Source organism: Mizuhopecten yessoensis, unplaced genomic scaffold (genome assembly GCF_002113885.1).
Source record: "Mizuhopecten yessoensis strain PY_sf001 unplaced genomic scaffold, ASM211388v2 scaffold2461, whole genome shotgun sequence".
Lineage (NCBI taxonomy): Eukaryota > Metazoa > Mollusca > Bivalvia > Pectinida > Pectinidae > Mizuhopecten > Mizuhopecten yessoensis.
Genome location: NW_018404557.1, coordinates 69,293 through 90,734, shown reverse-complemented (window position 1 = coordinate 90,734; position 21,442 = coordinate 69,293). Strand labels below are relative to the sequence as shown.

Here is a 21,442-nt window from a genome sequence, read left to right as displayed (position 1 = left end):
CTGAAATATGAGGATGTTGACTTGGGTAAGATGACAGATTCATGACGTGGGTCGCGTTTTAATTGCGTTAAGTTTGACTTAGTTATCAATTCCGGGAGCAGCACCAACTTGTGGCCATTGGAAGAACAGTAATTAAAAACTTCCTGAATCGGGAAGTATATAAATGAAGATTTTTTCCGAATAGAATCCTACAAACAGTTCTGTTTAACAAAAACGTTAATAGTTTATCACTATGCAGAATTTGGTAAGTAACAAACTTATGTCTTTTCGCTCGATGATTTATTTCACAATTATATAAGAGTATGACAAATTAATGACTTAATGATGTATCATGTAAACGACACTAAGGCACAACCAATATCAATCGATATGTTCTGTAGACGTGTTTCCTTTTGATCCTGTGCCAGTTGTTACAAGAATTAATAAGAACATGTAAGTCAACTAGTGGTCATATATAGACGACAAAATTAACTCAAGTTGTATTTTATTCAAATATATAACTAATGATAAATAATATATGTTGCAGCTCCAAATCGTCCTCACTATGCCGGCTATATTTGTATGGCGATCCTGTCACGGATCACCTGTGGGTATCTTCCCTAACGCTGATCACAGCCAACAGAGCGATGTTGTAAACACATTACTGAACTACCTCACATCCAATACAAATCTATCAATCACGACGAAAGATGAAGGTCACTATGGAATCTGTCCGTGGAAATACGTCACCAACCATGACGTCAATCGTTTTCCAGTGTCCATCGTGTTTGCTGAAGAAACAGTCGTTGACAATCGATGTTTGGGAGCTCCGGAAAACTTGACTTATGATTATTTCTGTAAAAACATCTACAAATCTGCAAATGTTCTGACGAAAAAGTGTACTTTTTTGTCCTTACCAGAAACAAGTTATCAGTGTACCGGTAGGATCCAGGTGTGTGAAACACCTTATAAAAAATAACTACCATGGGTAAGGTTGATTGCGTTTGCGAATCAATTGATAAAAAGCCAACTACTTTTTATTTCCAATTTAAATAATCATGTACAATATTCAAATCAAAAGTATTATTTATGTCACACTATTTTAGTACAGGCCTGTACCATGCAGCAAGCTTATTCAAGATCTAGGCTAACGCTTCTGTTGTCATACAGTCAACTGTATATGCATTGTGAAAAGTACATACAGCAAATTTATGACGAACCTGGTGAATCTTTCTTAAAAGAAACATTCAGTTCTGTTACATACCTTGTGAATCTTACTACAGTGGTACATCATGTGCTATGTAATATATATGACACTACAGACTGTATCACTGTAGTAAGATTGACCAGGTGTAGGTCTTTCTACAGTGATACGGTCAGTTTTATTACAAACCTTGTGAATATTACTACCGTGATAAGTCAGTTCTATTACAAACCTTGTGAATCTTGCTACAATGATACGGTCAGTGATAAGGTCAGTTTTATTACAAACCTTGTGAATCGTGCTACAATGATACGGTCAGTTCTATTACAAACCTTGTGAATCTTACTTCCGTGATAAGGTCAGTTCTATTACAAACTTTGTGAATCTTACAACAGTGATACGGTCACTTCTATTACAAACCTTGTGAATCTTACTACAGTAATACCGTCACTTCTATTACAAACCTTGTGAATCTTACTACAGTGATACGGTCAGTTTTATTACATACATTATTTATCTTGTTATAGTGATACAGCCTGTTTTATTACAAACATTGTGAATCTTACTACAGTGATACAGCCAATTTTATTACAAATCTTGTGAATCTTACTATATTAATACGGCAATTTATTTTTACAAATCTTGTGAATCTTACTATAGTAATACGGCAATTTATTTTTACAAATCTTGTGAATCTTACTATAGCAATACGGCAATTTATTTTTACAAACCTTGTGAATCTTACTACAGTGATACAGACAACTTCATAACAAGCCTTGTGAATCTTACCTCAGTGATACAGACAATTTCATAACAAGCCTGGTGAACATTTCTTTAGTGGTACAGCAAGTTTCATTATGGTACAAATGAAAAATACTGTAGTGATACAGCAAACTTTTATTACAGTTTTTTAAATCGGACTTTAAGATACAGAGGAGTCTGTTTTACAATTCAGGTTAATCTCTCCATTGTGATTCTGTCGCTTTTATTTTATTTGTCAGATGCAGTTATGTTGAAGTAAATTAATCTTTATTGCTTTTTAGATATATCCATTTCTATTTAATGGCTTGCAGGAATTTTGTTTTATTGATACAGTCAGTATATTTCGATCCAATATTGTCTTACTTTATTGATAGTATAGTTTTATATTTTTTTCGTATAACATGTACAAATAAATGAATTACTAAATAAAGCAAGTAATTATTGCTAATGTTAATGTTTTTATACCAATGTCAATGATACTGAGCTTGCTAGTATACCTGTATTTTGATATGTATATCACTATGGAAATACCTATGTTATAATGGTCCTCGTCATATTTGTTACCTTCCTTAGTATCGCTGTTGTTATAATGGTCCTCGTCACATTTATCACCTTCCTCAGTATCGCTGTTGTTAAAATAGTCCTCGTCATATTTATCACCTTCCACAGTATCGCTGTTGTTATAATAGTCCTCGTCATATTTATCGACTTACTTAGTATCGCTGTTATTATAATGGTCCTCGTCACATTCATCACCTTACTTAGTATCGCTGTTGTTATAATGGTCCTCGTCACATTTATCACCTTTCTTAGTATCGCTGTTGTTATAATGGTCCCGTCACATGTATCACCTTCCTTAGTATCGCTGTTGTTATAATGGTCCTTGTCACATGTATCACCTTCCTTAGTATCGTTGTTGTTATAATTGTCCTCGTCAAATTCATCACCTTACTTAGTATCGCTGTTGTACTTATGGTCCTCGTCACATTTATCACCTTCCTTAGTATCGCTGTTGTTATAATGGTCCTTGTCACATGTATCACCTTCCTTAATATCGCTGTTGTTATAATGGTCCTCGTCATATTCATCACCTTACTTAGTATCGCTGTTGTACTTATGGTCCTCGTCACATTTATCACCTTCCTTAGTATCGCTGTCATTACAATAGTCCTCGTCACATTAATCACCTTCCTCAGTGTCGCTGTTGTTATAATAGTCCTCGTCCCATTAATCACCTTCCTCAGTGTCGCTGTTGTTATAATAGTCCTCGTCACATTCATCACCTTACTTAGTATCGCTGTTGTTATAATAGTCCTCGTCATATTTATCACCTTCCACAGTATCGCTGTTGTTATGATGGTCCTCGTCACATTTATCACCTTCCTTAGTATCGCTGTTGTTATAATAGTCCTCGTCCCTTTTATCACTTTCTTTAGTATCGCTGTTGTTATAATGGTCCTCGTCACATTTATCACCTTCCTTAGTATCGCTGTCATTACAATAGTCCTCGTCACATTAATCACCTTCCTCAGTATCGCTGTTGTTATAATAGTCCTCGTCATACTTATCACCTTCCTCAGTATCGATGTTGTTATAATGCTCCTCGTCACATTTATCACTTTCCTTAGTATCGCTGTTGTTATAATAGTCCTCGTCACATGTATCACCTTCCTCAGTACCGCTGTTGTTATAATAGTCCTCGTCACATTCATCACCTTCCTCAATATCGCTGTTGTTATAATAGTCCTCGTCATATTTATCACCTTCCTCAGTATCGCTGTTGTTATAATGCTCCTCGTCACATTTATCAACTTCCTTAGTATCGCTGTTGTTATAATGGTCCTCGTCACATTTATCGACTTACTTAGTATCGCTGTTGTTATATCGGTCCTCGCCAAATGTATCACCTCCCGTCACATGTATCACCTTCCTTAGTATCGCTGTTATTATAATAGTCCTCGTCACATTAATCACCTTCCTCAGTATCGCTGTTATTATAATGCTCCTCGTCACATTTATCACCTTCCTCAGTACCGCTGTTGTTATAATGGTCCTCGTCACATTCACCACCTTACTTAGTATCGCTGTTGTTATCATGGTCCTCGTCACATTTATCACCTTTCTTAGTATCGCTGTTGTTATAATGGTCCTCGTCATATTTATCGACTTACTTAGTATCGCTGTTGTTATAATGCTCCTCGTCACATTTATCACCTTCCTTAGTATCGCTGTTGTTATAATAGTCCTTGTCATATTTATCACCTTCCACAGTATCGCTGTTGTTATAATAGTCCTGGTCATATTTATCACCTTCCTCAGTACCGCTGTTGTTATAATGGTCCTCGTCATATTTATCGACTTACTTAGTATCGCTGTTGTTATCATGGTCCTCGTCACATTTATCACTTTGTTTAGTATCGCTGTTGTTATAATAGTCCTGTCATATTTATCACCTTCCTCAGTATCGCTTTTGTTATAATGCTCCTCGTCACATTTATCAACTTCCTTAGTAGCGCTGTTGTTATAATGGTCCTCGTCATATTTATCGACTTACTTAGTATCGCTGTTGTTATATAGTCCTCGTCACTTTTATCACTTTCTTTAGTATCGCTGTTGTTATAATGGTCCTCGTCACATTTATCAACTTCCTTAGTATCGCTGTTGTTATAATGGTCCTCGTCACATTCATCACCTTACTTAGTATCGCTGTTGTTATAATAGTCCTCGTCACTTTTATCACCTTTCTTAGTATCGCTGTTGTTATAATGGTCCTTGTCACATGTATCGCCTTCCTTAGTCTCGCTGTTGTTATAATCGTCCCCGTCACATGTATCACCTTCCTTAGTATCGATGTTGTTATAATGGTCCTCGTCACATTCATCACCTTACTTAGTATCGCTGTTGTTATAATGGTCCTCGTCACATTTATCGACTTACTTAGTATCGCTGTTGTTATAATAGTCCTTGTCATATTTATCACCTTCCACAGTACCTTTTTTGTTATAATAATCCTTGTCATATTTATCGACTTACTTAGTATCGCTGTTGTTATAATGGTCCTCGTCATATTTATCGACTTACTTAGTATCGCTGTTGTTATATCGGTCCTCGCCAAATGTATCACCTTCCTTAGTATCGCTGTTGTTATAATGGTCCTCGTCCTATTTATCGACTTACTTAGTATCGCTGTTGTTATATCGGTCCTCGCCAAATGTATCACCTTCCTTAGTATCGCTGTTGTTATAATGGTCCTTGTCACATTCATCACCTTCCTTAGTATCGTTGTTGTTATAATGGTCCTCGTCACATGTATCACCTTACTTAGTATCGCTGTTGTTATAATGGTCCTCGTCACATTTATCACCTTCCTGAGTATTGCTGTTGTTATAATGGTCCTCGTCACTTTTATCACTTTCTTTAGTATCGCTGTTGTTATAATAGTCCTCGTCATATTTATCGACTTACTTAGTATCGCTGTTGTTATATCGGTCCTCGTCAAATGTATCCCCTTCCTTAGTATCGCTGTTGTTATAATGGTCCTCGTCACATTTATCACCTTACTTAGTATCGCTGTTGTTATAATCGTCCCCGTCACATGTATCACCTTCCTTAGTATCGCTGTTGTTATAATGGTCCTTGTCACATTCATCACCTTCCTTAGTATCGTTGTTGTTATAATGGTCCTCGTCACATGTATCACCTTACTTAGTATCGCTGTTGTTATAATGGTCCTCGTCACATTTATCACCTTCCTGAGTATTGCTGTTGTTATAATGGTCCTCGTCACTTTTATCACTTTCTTTAGTATCGCTGTTGTTATAATGGTCCTCGTCACATTTATCACTTTCTTTAGTATCGCTGTTGTTATAATAGTCCTCGTCACTTTTATCGACTTACTTTGTATCGCTGTTGTTATAATGGTCCTCGTCAAATGTATCACCTTCCTTAGTAACGCTGTTGTCAAGGGCCATTTGTCAGATATGTTTTTCCTTTAATAAACTCATCTTGATAACATCGTTACAGATGTCGTTGTTCAAGTAACTATTTTCGTGAAGTAAAAAATACAATATTGAGACGTTTGAAAAGTGATAAAAAAAAATTGGCGTTTCGTGTACTGAGATACTTTTTTGTTCCGCAATAAACTGTTATTTATCTATGTGTATGTATTGGCTATGAACAACTGGCACTGATAGGTAAAGATAAGTAGAGTATAACAATATGTGGCTGTATACATTTTGTATTTTGTGTTGGTGTATTCTTAGGATATAAAATATATATCAAGTACAATCGATTTGATATTCGGTGTTACAGCAACAATGAAGTTATGGCAAAATTTCTATACATCATTAATCTATAAATAAAATTATTTGAAAAAAATGCCTGTAATAAACAAGATATTGTCAAAGACGCAAAATGTAACATCCATTTTATTAATAAAGCTATAAGACTATTTACTTGTTTCACGTGTTCATTGAAGCTAATGGATTTTGGATTTAGTTAACCTACCAGATAGGTCGTGACATGAAAACATGTGGGCATCGTATTGAGGTTCTTTGTTTCCTTCTTTGTGTAACCTAATATTATAGCTATTTTTCTCCCTGTCGTCAACGTGGCAGATGCAAAAAACGTTATGTCACGTGACTTTCAGTATATTGTTCCAATTGCAATACATTTAAAGGCAAAATATACAGTTTCACGACCATTTATCTGTGTTATCAGAACAATGTACATATCAGGTTTTGGAAACTTTCAGTAGGTATTGACTAAACACTTTGCATTAGATAATACTACTAAATATACCCCTGTATCAACACATACAAGTACAAAATATACTCCGCGTCAACAAATTAAGCAGAATATACGCCGCGTCAACAAACTAAGGCAAAATATACTCCGCGTCAACGAACTAAGGCAAAATATACTCTGCGTCAACAAACTAAGGCAAATTATACTCCACGTCAACAAACTAAGGCAAAATTTACTCTGCGTCATCAAACTAATTCAAAAGTTACTCCACGTCAACAAATTAAGGCAAAATATACTCTGCGTCAACAAACTAAGGCAAATTATACGCCACGTCAACAAACTAAGGCAAAATATACTCCACGTCAACAAACTAAAGTAAAATATACTCCGCGTCAACAAACTAAGGCAAAATATAGTCCGCGTCAACAAACTAAGGCAAAATATAGTCCGCGTCAACAAACAAAGGCATATTATACTCCGCGTCAACAAACTAAGGCAAAATATAGTCCGCGTCAACAAACTAAGGCAAAATATAGTCCGCGTCAACAAACTAAGGCAAAATATACTCCGCGTCAACAAAATAAAGCAAAATATACTCCACGTTAACAAACTAAGGCAAAATATACTCCGCGTCAACAAACTAAGCCAAAATATACACGGCGTCCACAAATGAAGGCAATATATGTCAAAGCGTCAAGACATCTGACAAAATCATCGATCAAAGTGACAACTGAGTACAACTCTTACACCCGTCAAAGGACTTGAGGCGAAGCCAATTTTTAAGCGGAAATTAACCGCCCTCGGCGCCTTAATCGTGCTCCTTTAGAAGCAATACTGGACAGAAATTCAAATTCTGTAAATTGACGTGCTTAATTGTCAGACCATAGCTAAGAGCAAACTTCCTGGCTTCCTGATACTGACCGACTTCTTCAGAGTACATTACCAAAATTTAAACCTAACAGCTTATTTGATAATTTTACGAAGTGAAAATATCCGGGTTAGAAGAAATGAAAATAGACCATTATTTGTGCAATACGGAATGTCGTATGTATCTTCTAGCCGGAACTACTTTTTATGGGAATCCCCTTGTCATGGCGAACTGAAAAGTTCCCGGTATTTGCAAAAAATATCAAAGGTTATAAAATCTTTGTATCGATCTCTACCAAATACGGAAGGTATTGCACTATAGAGCAGATTTCTTTGTTTGTTTGTTTCATGAATATTTGAACAAAAATGGTGGCACGAGTGTAGAATCAGTACGTGCCCGGCAGACATGTATGTTATACACATTAAGGAATAATATTTAAGTTTTATTAAGTTTGTCATCAATAGTAATGAGTGTTATAAGACAATAACAATATTTGCTAAAATATTCATTATCTATATTTACATTTTGGTAGAATAGTTACGCTTTATTTAGTTATTTCGAACAGTTCTTTGAGCAGCAAATTTTAAAAGACTTGACAACAATGAAACAGATGACGTCACAATACAGATTGATGACGTTACGATAGCAAATGTTTTTATAGTCTCAAAACATTATTTGCCTTCTCGATGCATTGCAATGGGAAGTACTTTTTATATATAGATATGCTAACTGCATGCAGTGCAAATTTCCTATATCTTATATTAAGATGCACAAATGTTGTAAGAGCTGTTTCAGAAAACGAATGACACCTTAACCTTTACCCTGGCCACTTACATATTTATGTTTTGGTCCATAAAAGCCACTAATAAGAGTTATCTATAGTTTGTTTAATTACCTGTGTGATTTTTAATTGCCATATCACCCTTGTTTGTTTTAGCCTGTTCTAAACACACTTGTGATGTCTTGGTATTAACTTGTAAGTTTTAAACCTAATAATATCAATTAAAATAAATGATAAAAATATTTACGGTCGATACATTTTGTTCTTTAATTAAATCTACCAACCAAAATGACACTTTTGTTATCTTCATTCAAATATTGTATGTTTACATGACATGCGTGCTTATAAAAATTAAAAGCTGCCACTCTCGATGTGGTTGTGCGTGATGGCTGTCACTGTGTACGCACATACAGTTTTATGTAATGTATATGTATAACCAACACATCCCCTACCCTCCGTGTACGCACATACAGTTTTATGTAATGTTTATGTATAACCAACACATCCCCTACCCTCTATGTACGCACATACAGTTTTATGTAATGTTTATGTATAACCAACACATCCCCTACCCTCCGTGTACGCACATACAGTTTTATGTAATGTATATGTATAACCAACACATCCCCTCCCCTCTGTGTACGCACATACAGTTTTATGTAATGTATATGTATAACCAACACATCCCCTACCCTCTGTGTGAAACACAGCGACAACATGCCTGTTGAGTTAATGTGTTTCTGTTTATCGTTGTTTTATATAATATCTCTATGGTAAAAGCTCACATAACGAGCTTGTATTCATCGTGAAGTTAGATATATTGACGTAGAGTAATACTTACTCACACTTCAACTTGACTGCTTAGCAAACACACATAGTAAAATCATTTAAATGACAAAAATAGTATATATAAACTAGTTCATATAGTAAAGACAAAATCAACTATTTCCAATAATGTGGTATTATAATGACGTTTGGTGTCAAGTCTCCTTGTTATTGATGTTGTGTATTACAGCATAGGATTACTTATTTATCATGGAGACTGGACGGTACCAGTGAGTTTAGAAAGTTCTTCGAAAAAACTGTGGAAGATTCCTATGTGCTGTATTAAACGAAATATTTAAGTAATTATCACCGTTCCTCTTATTCGCACAGATCAAGATATGCTGCCAGGATGTTAAATATAAGGGGGTTCCCCAGACCATTTTATTATCATCAGGCAAAACCGGAAAGACTTTAACTTAGTTATTATTGCTAGTCGTAAATGGGTAAGTTTTTCTTTTCGAATCCTAACAGAGACGTGCACGAATGAAAATTAAATAAACGGAACACATCTTACTCAGTAAATGACATCAATTACCATTGATTTGTCGTGCTTACCTTTCTCGATATAGATGATTGGATGTATGTGGTGAGATGAACTTGAGGGAGAAACCTTTTACAGTATAGTCTGTCTCGTTCAACACGCAATAATTACACATTCTGAATTGTCCAGCATAATGTTGTGACCCTAATTTTATTCAAAACTACAAAATGTGACATGTGTCTTCCTTTAAAATTATTTGCTCTCTTACACTCAGAAGTTATCAACTTTTGAAATGGTTTGATTTCTTGATATTCATAGGCTCCCCAATGCAGATAGGTGGGTTAAGGAGAAGACATACAATATAATCTGCATTTGTTCAGCTTCTAATTCCTAGTGTGAAAAGGCCATTTCTTGTCGGTCAATTTATGTCGGATATTTCGGCAAAATCTATAAATTAATTGACATTGGATAACGAAAAAATAAACATTTTTGAATCGAGGGCTACTATATAAATATAAAATCAAATCAATGTGACAAAAGAATTTCATAATTTCAAATTTCAATGGTAAAGCTTATACAATATATCATTTGTGGATTTGATTTAATTTGTTAATTATTTTAGAAATGTCTTTTCCGTAGTTTTCAAATTGAGGATTTTAATATCTTTTATTCAATGGTTTTAAAAGTACCGGAAAATCTTACCTGAACTGACGCTAAAAATACGATCGACATTATTTTACAATAATGAAATGAAAAGGTCGGTCGAAATACTTGGTACACAAACTATTAAAAACGCAAAAAGTAGTTCCGGTTTGACATCATTCCTTTTTGTGCGTTCATTTTCATGTATTACGACAAAACCGAAAAGATATGTAAATTAAAATCATTAACAAACAAATTCAATAAATTACGGACAGTAAAAAAGCGTTCGAGCATCAAAGTAAAATAAAAAACCTTATGATGCATGTTTTTGTGTATTCTGTACTAGGTTCTGGACGTAACATTTTAAAATCTTATAAAACATTTTACAAAAGCAAAATATTGTATTTTTTCCATCCATGCTAGATATATCTAAATCGGAAAGCGAAATAAAATAGTTTCATAAATAATTCAATGAATAAATTTAACTCACTATAACACTGCTTAGTATGAATTAGAAAAAAAGTCTAAAATATATTAAACAATCTCTTTAGATTGATTATTGTGGTCAACTATATTCAAATCATCCAAAAACATCTGGGATCAAATATCAAAACGAAACTTTTATACATAAAAAATGACAGAGAATTATTAGATTACATGAGACAGTCATGAAAAGCATTAAGCTCCAGAAACAGTTTAACATAGCATCATCCTTTTCAAACACATATGAACACTGCCAATGATCGACTCGGCATCTAATTAGATTTTCTGCTATCGGACATATGCTAATTTAATTCTTTATTTATATTACGAGGATTACAAACAGCCCGAAGGCTACTAGAACGGATTCGGATATATTTTGGACAAAGTAAAAAGAAATGAATTTCATCTTCGGAGGAGTTCGCGCAGAAGTCACAGAATTTGTTATTAGTTAAATTGTAAGAGTATCTATGTTTGTTTAAAGCACTTAGTCCCATTCTTATTCTAGAGTGATTGATGTTTCCTTTCCCATTTCCATATGCATATAAAGAGTTTNAGCAATTTTTTCGTCTCTCACTTAATTTTTCCCATCCCAATTCACCCAGCAGTTTAGTATATTTGGTAACCTTATAACCGCCTGTGCATATTAATGCCGCCCTACGCTGAACACTTTCAATAAGGTCAGACTCTTGCTGACTGCAGTTATCAAATAAAATATTGCCACATTCCATAACCGATCTTACCATAGTTTTATACAGTGTTTCAAGACAAGAACGTGGGATAATATAAGCTAATGCTTGTAAGATATTTAGTATTCTGTTTGCTTTGGCTACAATTTCTGAAATATGAGGATGTTGACTTGGGTAAGATGACAGATTCATGACGTGGGTCGCGTTTTAATTGCATTAAGTTTGACCTAGTTATCAATTCCGGGAGCAGCACCAACTTGTGGCCATTAGAAGAACAGTAATTAAAAACTTCCTGAATCGGTAAGTATATAAATGAAGATTTTTTCCGAATAGAATCCTACAAACAGTTCTGTTTAACAAAAACGTTAATAGTTTATCACTATGCAGAATTTGGTAAGTAACAAACTTATGTCTTTTTGCTCGATGATTTATTTCACAATTATATAAGAGTATGACAAATTAATGACTTAATGATGTATCATGTAAACGACACTAAGGCACAACCAATATCAATCGATATGTTCTGTAGACGTGTTTCATTTTGATCCTGTGCCAGTTGTTACAAGAATTAATAAGAACATGTAAGTCAACTAGTGGTCATATATAGACGACAAAATTAACTCAAGTTGTATTTTATTCAAATATATAACTAATGATAAATAATATATGTTGCAGCTCCAAATCGTCCTCACTATGCCGGCTATATTTGTATGGCGATCCTGTCACGGATCACCTGTGGGTATCTTCCCTAACGCTGATCACAGCCAACAGAGCGATGTTGTAAACACATTACTGAACTACCTCACATCCAATACAAATCTATCAATCACGACGAAAGATGAAGGTCACTATGGAATCTGTCCGTGGAAATACGTCACCAACCATGACGTCAATCGTTTTCCAGTGTCCATCGTGTTTGCTGAAGAAACAGTCGTTGACAATCGATGTTTGGGAGCTCCGAAAAACTCGACTTATGATTATTTCTGTGAAAACATCTACAAATCTGCAAATGTTCTGACGAAAAAGTGTACTTTTTGTCCTTACCAGAAACAAGTTATCAGTGTACCGGTAGGATCCAGGTGTGTGAAACATCTTATAAAAAATAACTACGACGGGTAAGGTTGATTGCGTTTGCGAATGAATTGATAAAAAGCCAACTACTTTTTATTTCCAATTTAAATAATCATGTATAATATTCAAATCAAAAGTATTATTTATGTCACACTATTTAGAAACACCTTATAAAAAATAACTACCATGGGTAAGGTTGATTGCGTTTGCGAATGAATTGATAAAAAGCCAACTACTTTTTATTTCCAATTTAAATAATGATGTATAATATTCAAGTCAAAAGTATTATTTATGTCCCACTATTTTAGTACAGGCCTGTATCATGCAGCAAGCTTATTCAAGATCTAGGCTAACGCTTCTGTTGTCATACAGTCAACTGTATATGCATTGTGAAAAGTACATACAGCAAATTTATGACGAACCTGGTGAATCTTTCTTAAAAGAAACATTCAGTTCTGTTACATACCTTGTGAATCTTACTTCAGTGGTACATCATGTGCTATGTAATATATATGACACTACTGACTGTATCACTGTAGTAAGATTGACCAGGTGTGGGTCTTTCTACAATGATACGGTCAGTTTTATTACAAACCTGGTGAATATTACTACAGTGATAAGTCAGTTCTATTACAAACCTTGTGAATCTTGCTACAGTGATACGGTCAGTTCTATTACAAACCTTGTACATCTTACTACAGTGATACGGTCAGTTCTATTACAAACATTGTGAATATTACTACAGTGATAAGTCAGTTCTATTACAAACCTTGTGAATCTTACTACAGTGATACGGTCAGTTCTATTACAAACCTTGCACATCTTACTACAGTGATACAGTCAGTTCTATTACAAACATTGTGAATCTTACTACAGTGATAAGTCAGTTCTATTACAAACCTTGTGAATCTTACTACAGTGATACGGTCAGTTCTATTACAAACCTTGTACATCTTACTACAGTGATACAGTCAGTTCTATTACAAACATTGTGAATCTTACTACAGTAATACCATCACTTCTATTACAAACCTTGTGAATCTTATTACTGTGATACGGTCAGTTCTATTACAAACCTTGTGAATCTTACTACAGTGATACGGTCAGTTCTATTACAAACCTTGTGAATCTTACTACTGTGATACGGTCAGTTCTATTACAAACATTGTGAATCTTACTACAGTGATACGGTCAGTTTTATAACAAGTCTTGTAAATCCTGCTACAGTGATACGGTCAATTTTATTACAAACTTTGTGAATCTTACAACAGTGATACGGTCAGTTCTATAACAAACTTTGTGAATCTTACTACAGTGATACGGTCAGTTTTATTACATACATTATTTATCTTGTTATAGTGATACAGCCTGTTTTAATACAAACATTGTGAATCTTACTACAGTGATACAGCCAATTTTATTACAAATCTTGTGAATCTTACTATATTAATACGGCATATTAATCATTATGGTACAAATGAAAAATACTGTAGTGATACAGCAAATTTTAATACACTTTTTTTAATCGAACTTTAAGATACAGAGGAGTCTGTTTTACAATTCAGGTTAATCTCCCCATTGTGATTCTGTCGCTTTTATTTTATTTGTCAGATGCAGTTATTTTGAAGTAAATTAATCTTTCTTGCTTTTTAGATATATACATTTCTATTTAATGGCTTGCAGGAATTTTGTTTTATTGATACAGTCAGTATATTTCGATCCAATATTGTCTTACTTTATTGATAGTATAGTTTTATATTTTTTCGTATAACATGTATAAATAAATGAATTACTAAATAAAGCCAGTAATTATCGCTAATGTTAATGTTTTTATTCCAATGTCAATGATACTGAGCTTGCTAGTATACCTGTATTTTGATATGTATATTACTATGGAAATAGCTATGTTATAATGGTCCTCGTCATATTTGTTACCTTCCTTAGTATCGCTGTTGTTATAAGGGTCCTCGTCACTTTTATCACTTTCCTCAGTATCGCTGTTGTTAAAATAGTCCTCGTCATATTTATCACCTTCCTCAGTATCGCTGTTGTTATAATAGTCCTCGTCATATCTATCACCTTCCACAGTATCGCTGTTATTATAATGGTCCTCGTCACATTGATCACCTTCCTTAGTATCGCTGTTGTTATAATAGTCCTCGTTATATCTATCACCTTCCACAGTATCGCTGTTGTTATAAAAGTCCTCGTCATATCTATCACCTTCCACAGTATCGCCGTTGTTATAATAGTCCTCGTCATATCTATCAGCTTCCACAGTATCGCTGTTATTATAATGGTCCTCGTCACATTTATCACCTTCCTCAGTATCGCTGTTGTTAAAATAGTCCTCGTCATATTTATCACCTTCCTTAGTATCGCTGTTATTATAATGGTCCTCGTCACATTGATCACCTTCCTCAGTACCGCTGTTGTTAAAATAGTCCTCGTCACATTCATCACCTTCCTCAATATCGCTGTTGTTATAATAGTCCTCGTCATATTTATCGCCTTCCACAGTATCGCTGTTGTTATAATGGTCCTCGTCATATTTATAACCTTCCACAGTATCGCTGTTGTTATAATGGTCCTCGTCATATTTATAACCTTCCGCAGTATCGCTGTTGTTATAATAGTCCTCGTCATATTTATCACCTTCCTTAGTATCGCTGTTATTATAATGGTCCTCTTCAAATTTATCACCTTCCTCAGTATCGCTGTTGTTATAATGGTCCTAGTCACATTCATCACCTTACTTAGTATCGCTGTTGTTATAATAGTCCTCGTCACATTTATCGACTTACTTAGCATCGCTGTTGTTATAATGGTCCTCGTCACATTTAGTACCTTCCTTATAATCGCTGTTGTTATAATGGTCCTCGTCACATTAATCACCTTCCTTAGTATCGCTGTTGTTATAATGGTCCTCGTCACATGTATCACCTTCCTTAGTATCGCTGGTGTTATAATGGTCCTAGTCACATTCATCACCTTACTTAGTATCGCTGTTGTAATAATGGTCCTCGTCACATTCATCACCTTACTTAGTATCGCTGTTGTTATAATGGTCCTCGTCACATTTATCACCTTCCTTAGTATCGTTGTTGTTATAATAGTCCTCGTCACATTTATCGACTTACTTAGCATCGCTGTTGTTATAATGGTCCTCGTCACATTAATCACCTTCCTTAGTATCGCTGTTGTTATAATGGTCCTCGTCACTTTGATCACTTTCCTTAGCATCGCTGTTGTTATAATGGTCCTCGTCACTTTGATCACCTTCCTTAGTATCGCTGTTGTTATAATGGTCCTCGTCACATTTATAGACTTACTTAGTATCGCTGTTGTTATAATGGTCCTCGTCACATTCATCACCTTACTTAGTATCGCTGTTGTAATAATGGTCCTCGTCACATTGATCACTTTCCTTAGTATCGCTGTTGTTATAATGGTCCTCGTCAAATGTATCACCTTCCTTAGTAACGCTGTTGTCAAGGGTCATTTGTCAGATATGTTTTGCCTTTAATATACTCATCTTGATAACAACTTTCCGGATGTCGTTGTTCAAATAACTATTTACGTGAAGTAAAAAATACAATTTTGAGACGTTTGAAAAGTGATAAAAAAATGGCGTTTCGTGTATAGAGATACTTTTTTGCATCCTTTTATTTTGTAGTGAATTATATTTTGGATGAAGTATTCTAGATCTATAATCCGCAATAAACTGTTATTTATCTATGTGTATGTATTGGCTATGAACCACTGGCACTGAAAGGTAAAGATAAGTAGAGTATAAAAATATGTGGCTGTATACATTTTGTATTTTGTGTTGGTGTATTATTAGGATATCAAATATATTACAAGTACAATCGATTTGATATTCGGTGTTACAGCTACAATGAAGTTATGGCAAAATTTCTATATATTATTAATCTATATATAGAATTATTTGAACAAAATGCCTGTAATAAACAAGATATTGTCAAAGACGCAAAATGTAACATCCATTTTATTAATAAAGCTATAAGACTATTTACTTGTTTCACGTGTTCATTGAAGCTGATGGATTTTGGATTTAGTTAACCCACCAGATAGGTCGTGACATGAAAACATGTGGGCATCGTATTGAGGTTCTTTGTTTCCTTCTTTGTGTAACCTAATATTATTGCTATTTTTCTCCCTGTCGTCAACGTGGCAGATGCAGAAAACGTTATGTCACGTGACTTTCAGTATATTGTTCCAATGGCAATACATTTAAAAGCAAAATATACAGTTTCACCGCCATTTATCCGTGTTATCAGAACAATGTACATATCAGGTTTTGGAAACTTTCAGTAGGTATTGACTAAACACTTTGCATTAGGTAATATTACTAAATATACCCCTGTATCAACACATACAAGTACAAAATATACTCTGCGTCAACAAACTAAGGCAAAATATACTCCGCGTCAACAAACTAAGGCAAAATATACTCCGCGTCAACAAACTAAGGCAAAATATATTCCGCGTCAACAAACTTAGGCAAATTATACTCCACGTCAACAAACTAAGGCAATATATTCTCCACGTCTACAAACTAAGGCAAAATATAATCCGCGTCAACAAACTAAGGCAAAATATACTCCGCGTCAACAAACTAAGGCAAAATATACTCCGCGTCAACGAACTAAGGCAAATTATACTCCACGTCAACAAACTAAGGCAAAATATACTCCACGTTTACAAACTAAGGCAAAATATACTCCGCGTCAACAAACTAAGGCAAAATATATGCCGCGTCAACAAACTACGGCAAAACATACTCTGCGTTTACAAACTAAGGCAAAATATAATCCGCGTCAACAAACTAAGGCAAAATATACTCCGTGTCAACAAACTAAGGCAAAATATACTCCGCGTCAACGAACAAAGGCAAAATATACTCCGCGTCAACAAACTAAGGCAAATTATACTCCGCGTCAACAAACTAAGGCAAAATATACTCCACGTCTAAAAACCAAACCAAAATATACTCCACGTCAACAAACTAAGGCAAAATATACTCCGCGTCAACAAACTAAGGAAAAATATACACGGCGTCCACAAATGAAGGCAATATATGACAAAGCGTCAAGACATCTGACAAAATCATCGATCAAAGTGACAACAGAGTACAACTCGTACACCCGTCAAAGGACTTGAGGCGAAGCCAATTTTTAAGCGGAAATTAACCGCCCTCGGCGCCTTAATCGTGCTCCTCTAGAAGCAATACTAGCCAGAAATTCAAATTCTGTAAATTGACGTGCTTAATTGTCAGACCATAGCTAAGAGCACACTTCCTGGCTTCCTGATACTGACCGACTACTTCAGAGTACATTACCAAAATTTAAACCTAACAGCTAATTTGATAATTTTACGAAGTGAAAATATCCGGGTTAGAAGAAATGGAAATAGACCATTATTTGTGCAATACGGAATGTCGTATATATCTTCTAGCCGGAACTACTTTTTATGGGAATCCCCTTGTCATGGCGAACTGAAAAGTTCCCGGTATTTGCAAAAATATCAAAGGTTATAATATCTTTGTATCGATCTCTACCAAATACGGAAGGTATTGCACTACAGAGCAGATTTCTTTGTTTGCTTGTTTCATGAATATTTGAACAAAAATGGTGGCACGAGTGTAGAATCAGTACGTGCCCGGCAGACATGTATGTTATACACATTAAGGAATAATATCTAAACTTTATTAAGTTTGTCATCAATAGCAATGAGTGTTATAAGACAATAACAATATTTGCTAAAATATTCATTATCTATATTTACATTTTGGTAGAATAGTTACGCTTTATTTAGTTATTTCGAACAGTTCTTTGAGCAGCAAATTTTAAAAGACTTGACAACAATGAAACAGATGACGTCACAATACAGATTGATGACGTTACGATAGCAAATGTTTTTATAGTCTCAAAACATTATTTGCCTTCTCAATGCATTGCAATGGGAGGATGGAGAGCAAATGTAAAACATATCGATATAATTGTCCTTTCATTGTACTCCCTTCTTTCTTCTCCTTTCCTTATTTATATTGCCATGTCCACAATTTTGTTCTACAAGTGGTGAAGCGATGACCTGTTTCAGTTTATATAACGTGTGCCCAATCATTTGGCATTATATCTTAACATTACATCATATTGTTAATCCGGAATGGCAGTTATATATAAGCTTCGAATCATGGTAGTGTCACTTCCTCATAAAGATACCAGGGAGCTGACAACGAAACAACAAGGCACCTTAATGACGATAATAAAACCGGGGAGCTGACAACGAAAAAACAAGACACCCTAGTGACTATAAAACAGGGGAGCTCACAACGAAACAACAAGACTACCTAATGACTATAATAACAGGAAGCTGACAACGAAACAACAAGACTACCTAATGACTATAATAACAGGGAGCTGGAAACGAAACAACAAGCCCCCTAATGACTATAATAAAGAAATCACCCTTATATTACACAAAGAAGCACCATGTTTCCTAATGAAATCATGACGTCGACCATAAAACTTGCTCATAGTCTTCATCAACCAGCATCTTTCGAACCCTGTGTTGTAAGCTTGTCCGTCAGCAGCCGACAGCTATAATAGAAATGACGATATTTTGAGTAAACCCCAGAATACCGAATCAATTGCAACATGTAAAGACGTTTGGGAGACAGGTAAGAACACGAATCACGTAGCGTCAATGACATGTAATTACTAGGTTCTTTCTAAAAAGCATGAAATGCTTTTGTAATTGTGTGAATACATGCACAATACACAGTAGAAATCAATACGAATTTGAGGCATAGGTAACAGAGCTTCATAAATAAATGTATATATCAATAAAAAATAGAATAATATAGATAAACAAATAAAATAATTAAACAAACAAAACTAAATAAAGAAACGAATATAACTTTAGGCGACCCGAGATATAACATTAAATCTATGTTTCATGATGCAAAATCAATGTGTTATATGACTTTAAGGGGTTTGAATAACATATATTTGTTGATATGTATTTCATGTGTAGTATGTTTTATATTTTATTATACATTTGTAGTGATCAGTGACATACACCGGATATCCCACTGACTCACTAGCACTTTAGTCACGTGATGTCAGTTTGGACTTAGAGGATGGTTGAGATTGTTTATATAATTATATTTTTACTACCTAAAATATTCCGTTGACCTTTTTGGTTGGTTGAAGTGCTTCCTCGTCGCTGTATCGGCTATAATTACAACTTAACATTTTTATCAGTAATATTGAGCTTTAATGATGATATATATATTATACGGCTTGACTGGTAACAAGAATGTAGGAAGTAAAAGAGATTTTTATTTCTAAAATATTGATATATATATAAATATTTGGTTTGGTTTGGTTTGGTTTGGTTTGTTTGTGTTTTACGTCCTATTAACAGCTATGGTCATTTAAGGACGCGCCAGGTTTTGGTGGTGGAGGAAAGTCGGAGTTCCCGGGGAAAAACCACCGACCGACGGCCAGTACCTGGCGACTGCCCCACGTAGGTCTCGAACCCACGACCCAGCGGTGGAGGGCTAGTGGTAGCAGAATGTTAGACGCCTTAACCACTTGGCCACCGCGGCCCCTTATATTTAAATATAACAGCTACTTATGTAATATGATGATATCAGTTATACCCTACAACAAACGGTAACACAAAACTGTTTTATTTACTCAAACAAAAAGAGTTTTAAAATAGTTACAAGTTATAGGTAGTTTTCCAGTTTAAAGCTAAAACAGATGGTTCCTTTTCGTTAGCTAGAACAAACCTGTTACATTAATACATGTACCCATATTTACTCACACAATTCTATTGCACAATTTCATTCCTATTTTCTTCACAGGCACCCTATACACTTTTCTTTATTCCAGAAGCTTGACAAGTCTTCAGTATTAGATATATGTATATTTAGGCACTTAATCATTAAATAATTCTCTAGCATGTGTTTTGCAAATAAATAAGTTGTCTTAGTAATGGGATTACTTTTAGAACTTTGAAATGAAAACTGTCTGTCTCTACTAATTGTGCTGACTCTGCCCAGAGGTATCAGAAGTTGACCACCAAGTACTTTTTATATATAGATATGCAAAATGTATGCAGTGAAAATTTCCTATATCTTATATTAAGATGCATTAATGTTGTAAGAGCTGTTTCAGAAAACGAATGTCACCTTAACTGTTACCCTGGCCACTTACATATTTATGTTTTGGTCCAGAAAAGCCACTAATAAGAGTTATTTATAGTTTGTTTAATCACCTGTGTGATTTTTAATTGCCATATCACCCTTGTTTGTTTTAGCCTGTTCTAAACACCCTTGTGATGTCTTGGTATTAACTTGTAAGGTGTAAACCTAATAATATCAATTAAAATAAATGATAAAAATATTAACGGTCGATACATTTTGTACTTTAATTAAATCTACCAACCAAATGATACTTTTGTTATTTTCATTCAAATATTGTATGTTTACATGACATGCGTGCTTATAAAAAATAAAAGCTGCCACTCTCGATGTGGTTGTGTGTGATGGCTGTCACTGTGTACACACATGTTTCATGTAATGTATATGTATAACCAACACATCCCCTACCGACTGTGTACACACATTTAGTTTTATGTAATGTATATGTATAACCAACACATCCCCTACCCTCTGTGTACGTACATACAGTTGTATGTAATGTATATGTATAACCAACACATCCCCTACCCTCTGTATACGTACATACAGTTTTATGTAGTTTATATGTATAACCAACACATCCCCTACCCTCTGTATACGTACATACAGTTTTATGTAATGTATATGTATAACCAACACATCCCCTACCCTCTGTGTACGCACATACAGTTTTATGTA

The 21,442-nt window shown here is 34.7% G+C and overlaps 1 protein-coding gene across 1 annotated transcript in view; it reads right to left on the bottom strand.

Annotated features, from left to right (window-relative positions):
* Positions 1–3,460: 3,460 nt before the first annotated feature.
* Positions 3,461–21,442, bottom strand: part of LOC110446031 (protein PFC0760c-like) — a 29,167-nt gene continuing 11,185 nt past the window's right edge. Inside the window, exons 3-5 of the mRNA XM_021490975.1 lie at positions 14,397–15,262; positions 4,117–4,269; positions 3,461–3,770 (exon numbers count right to left, since the gene is read on the bottom strand). Coding sequence (XP_021346650.1) covers positions 3,461–3,770; positions 4,117–4,269; positions 14,397–15,262 — 1,329 coding nt within the window. The remainder of the gene's footprint in view (positions 3,771–4,116; positions 4,270–14,396; positions 15,263–21,442) is intronic.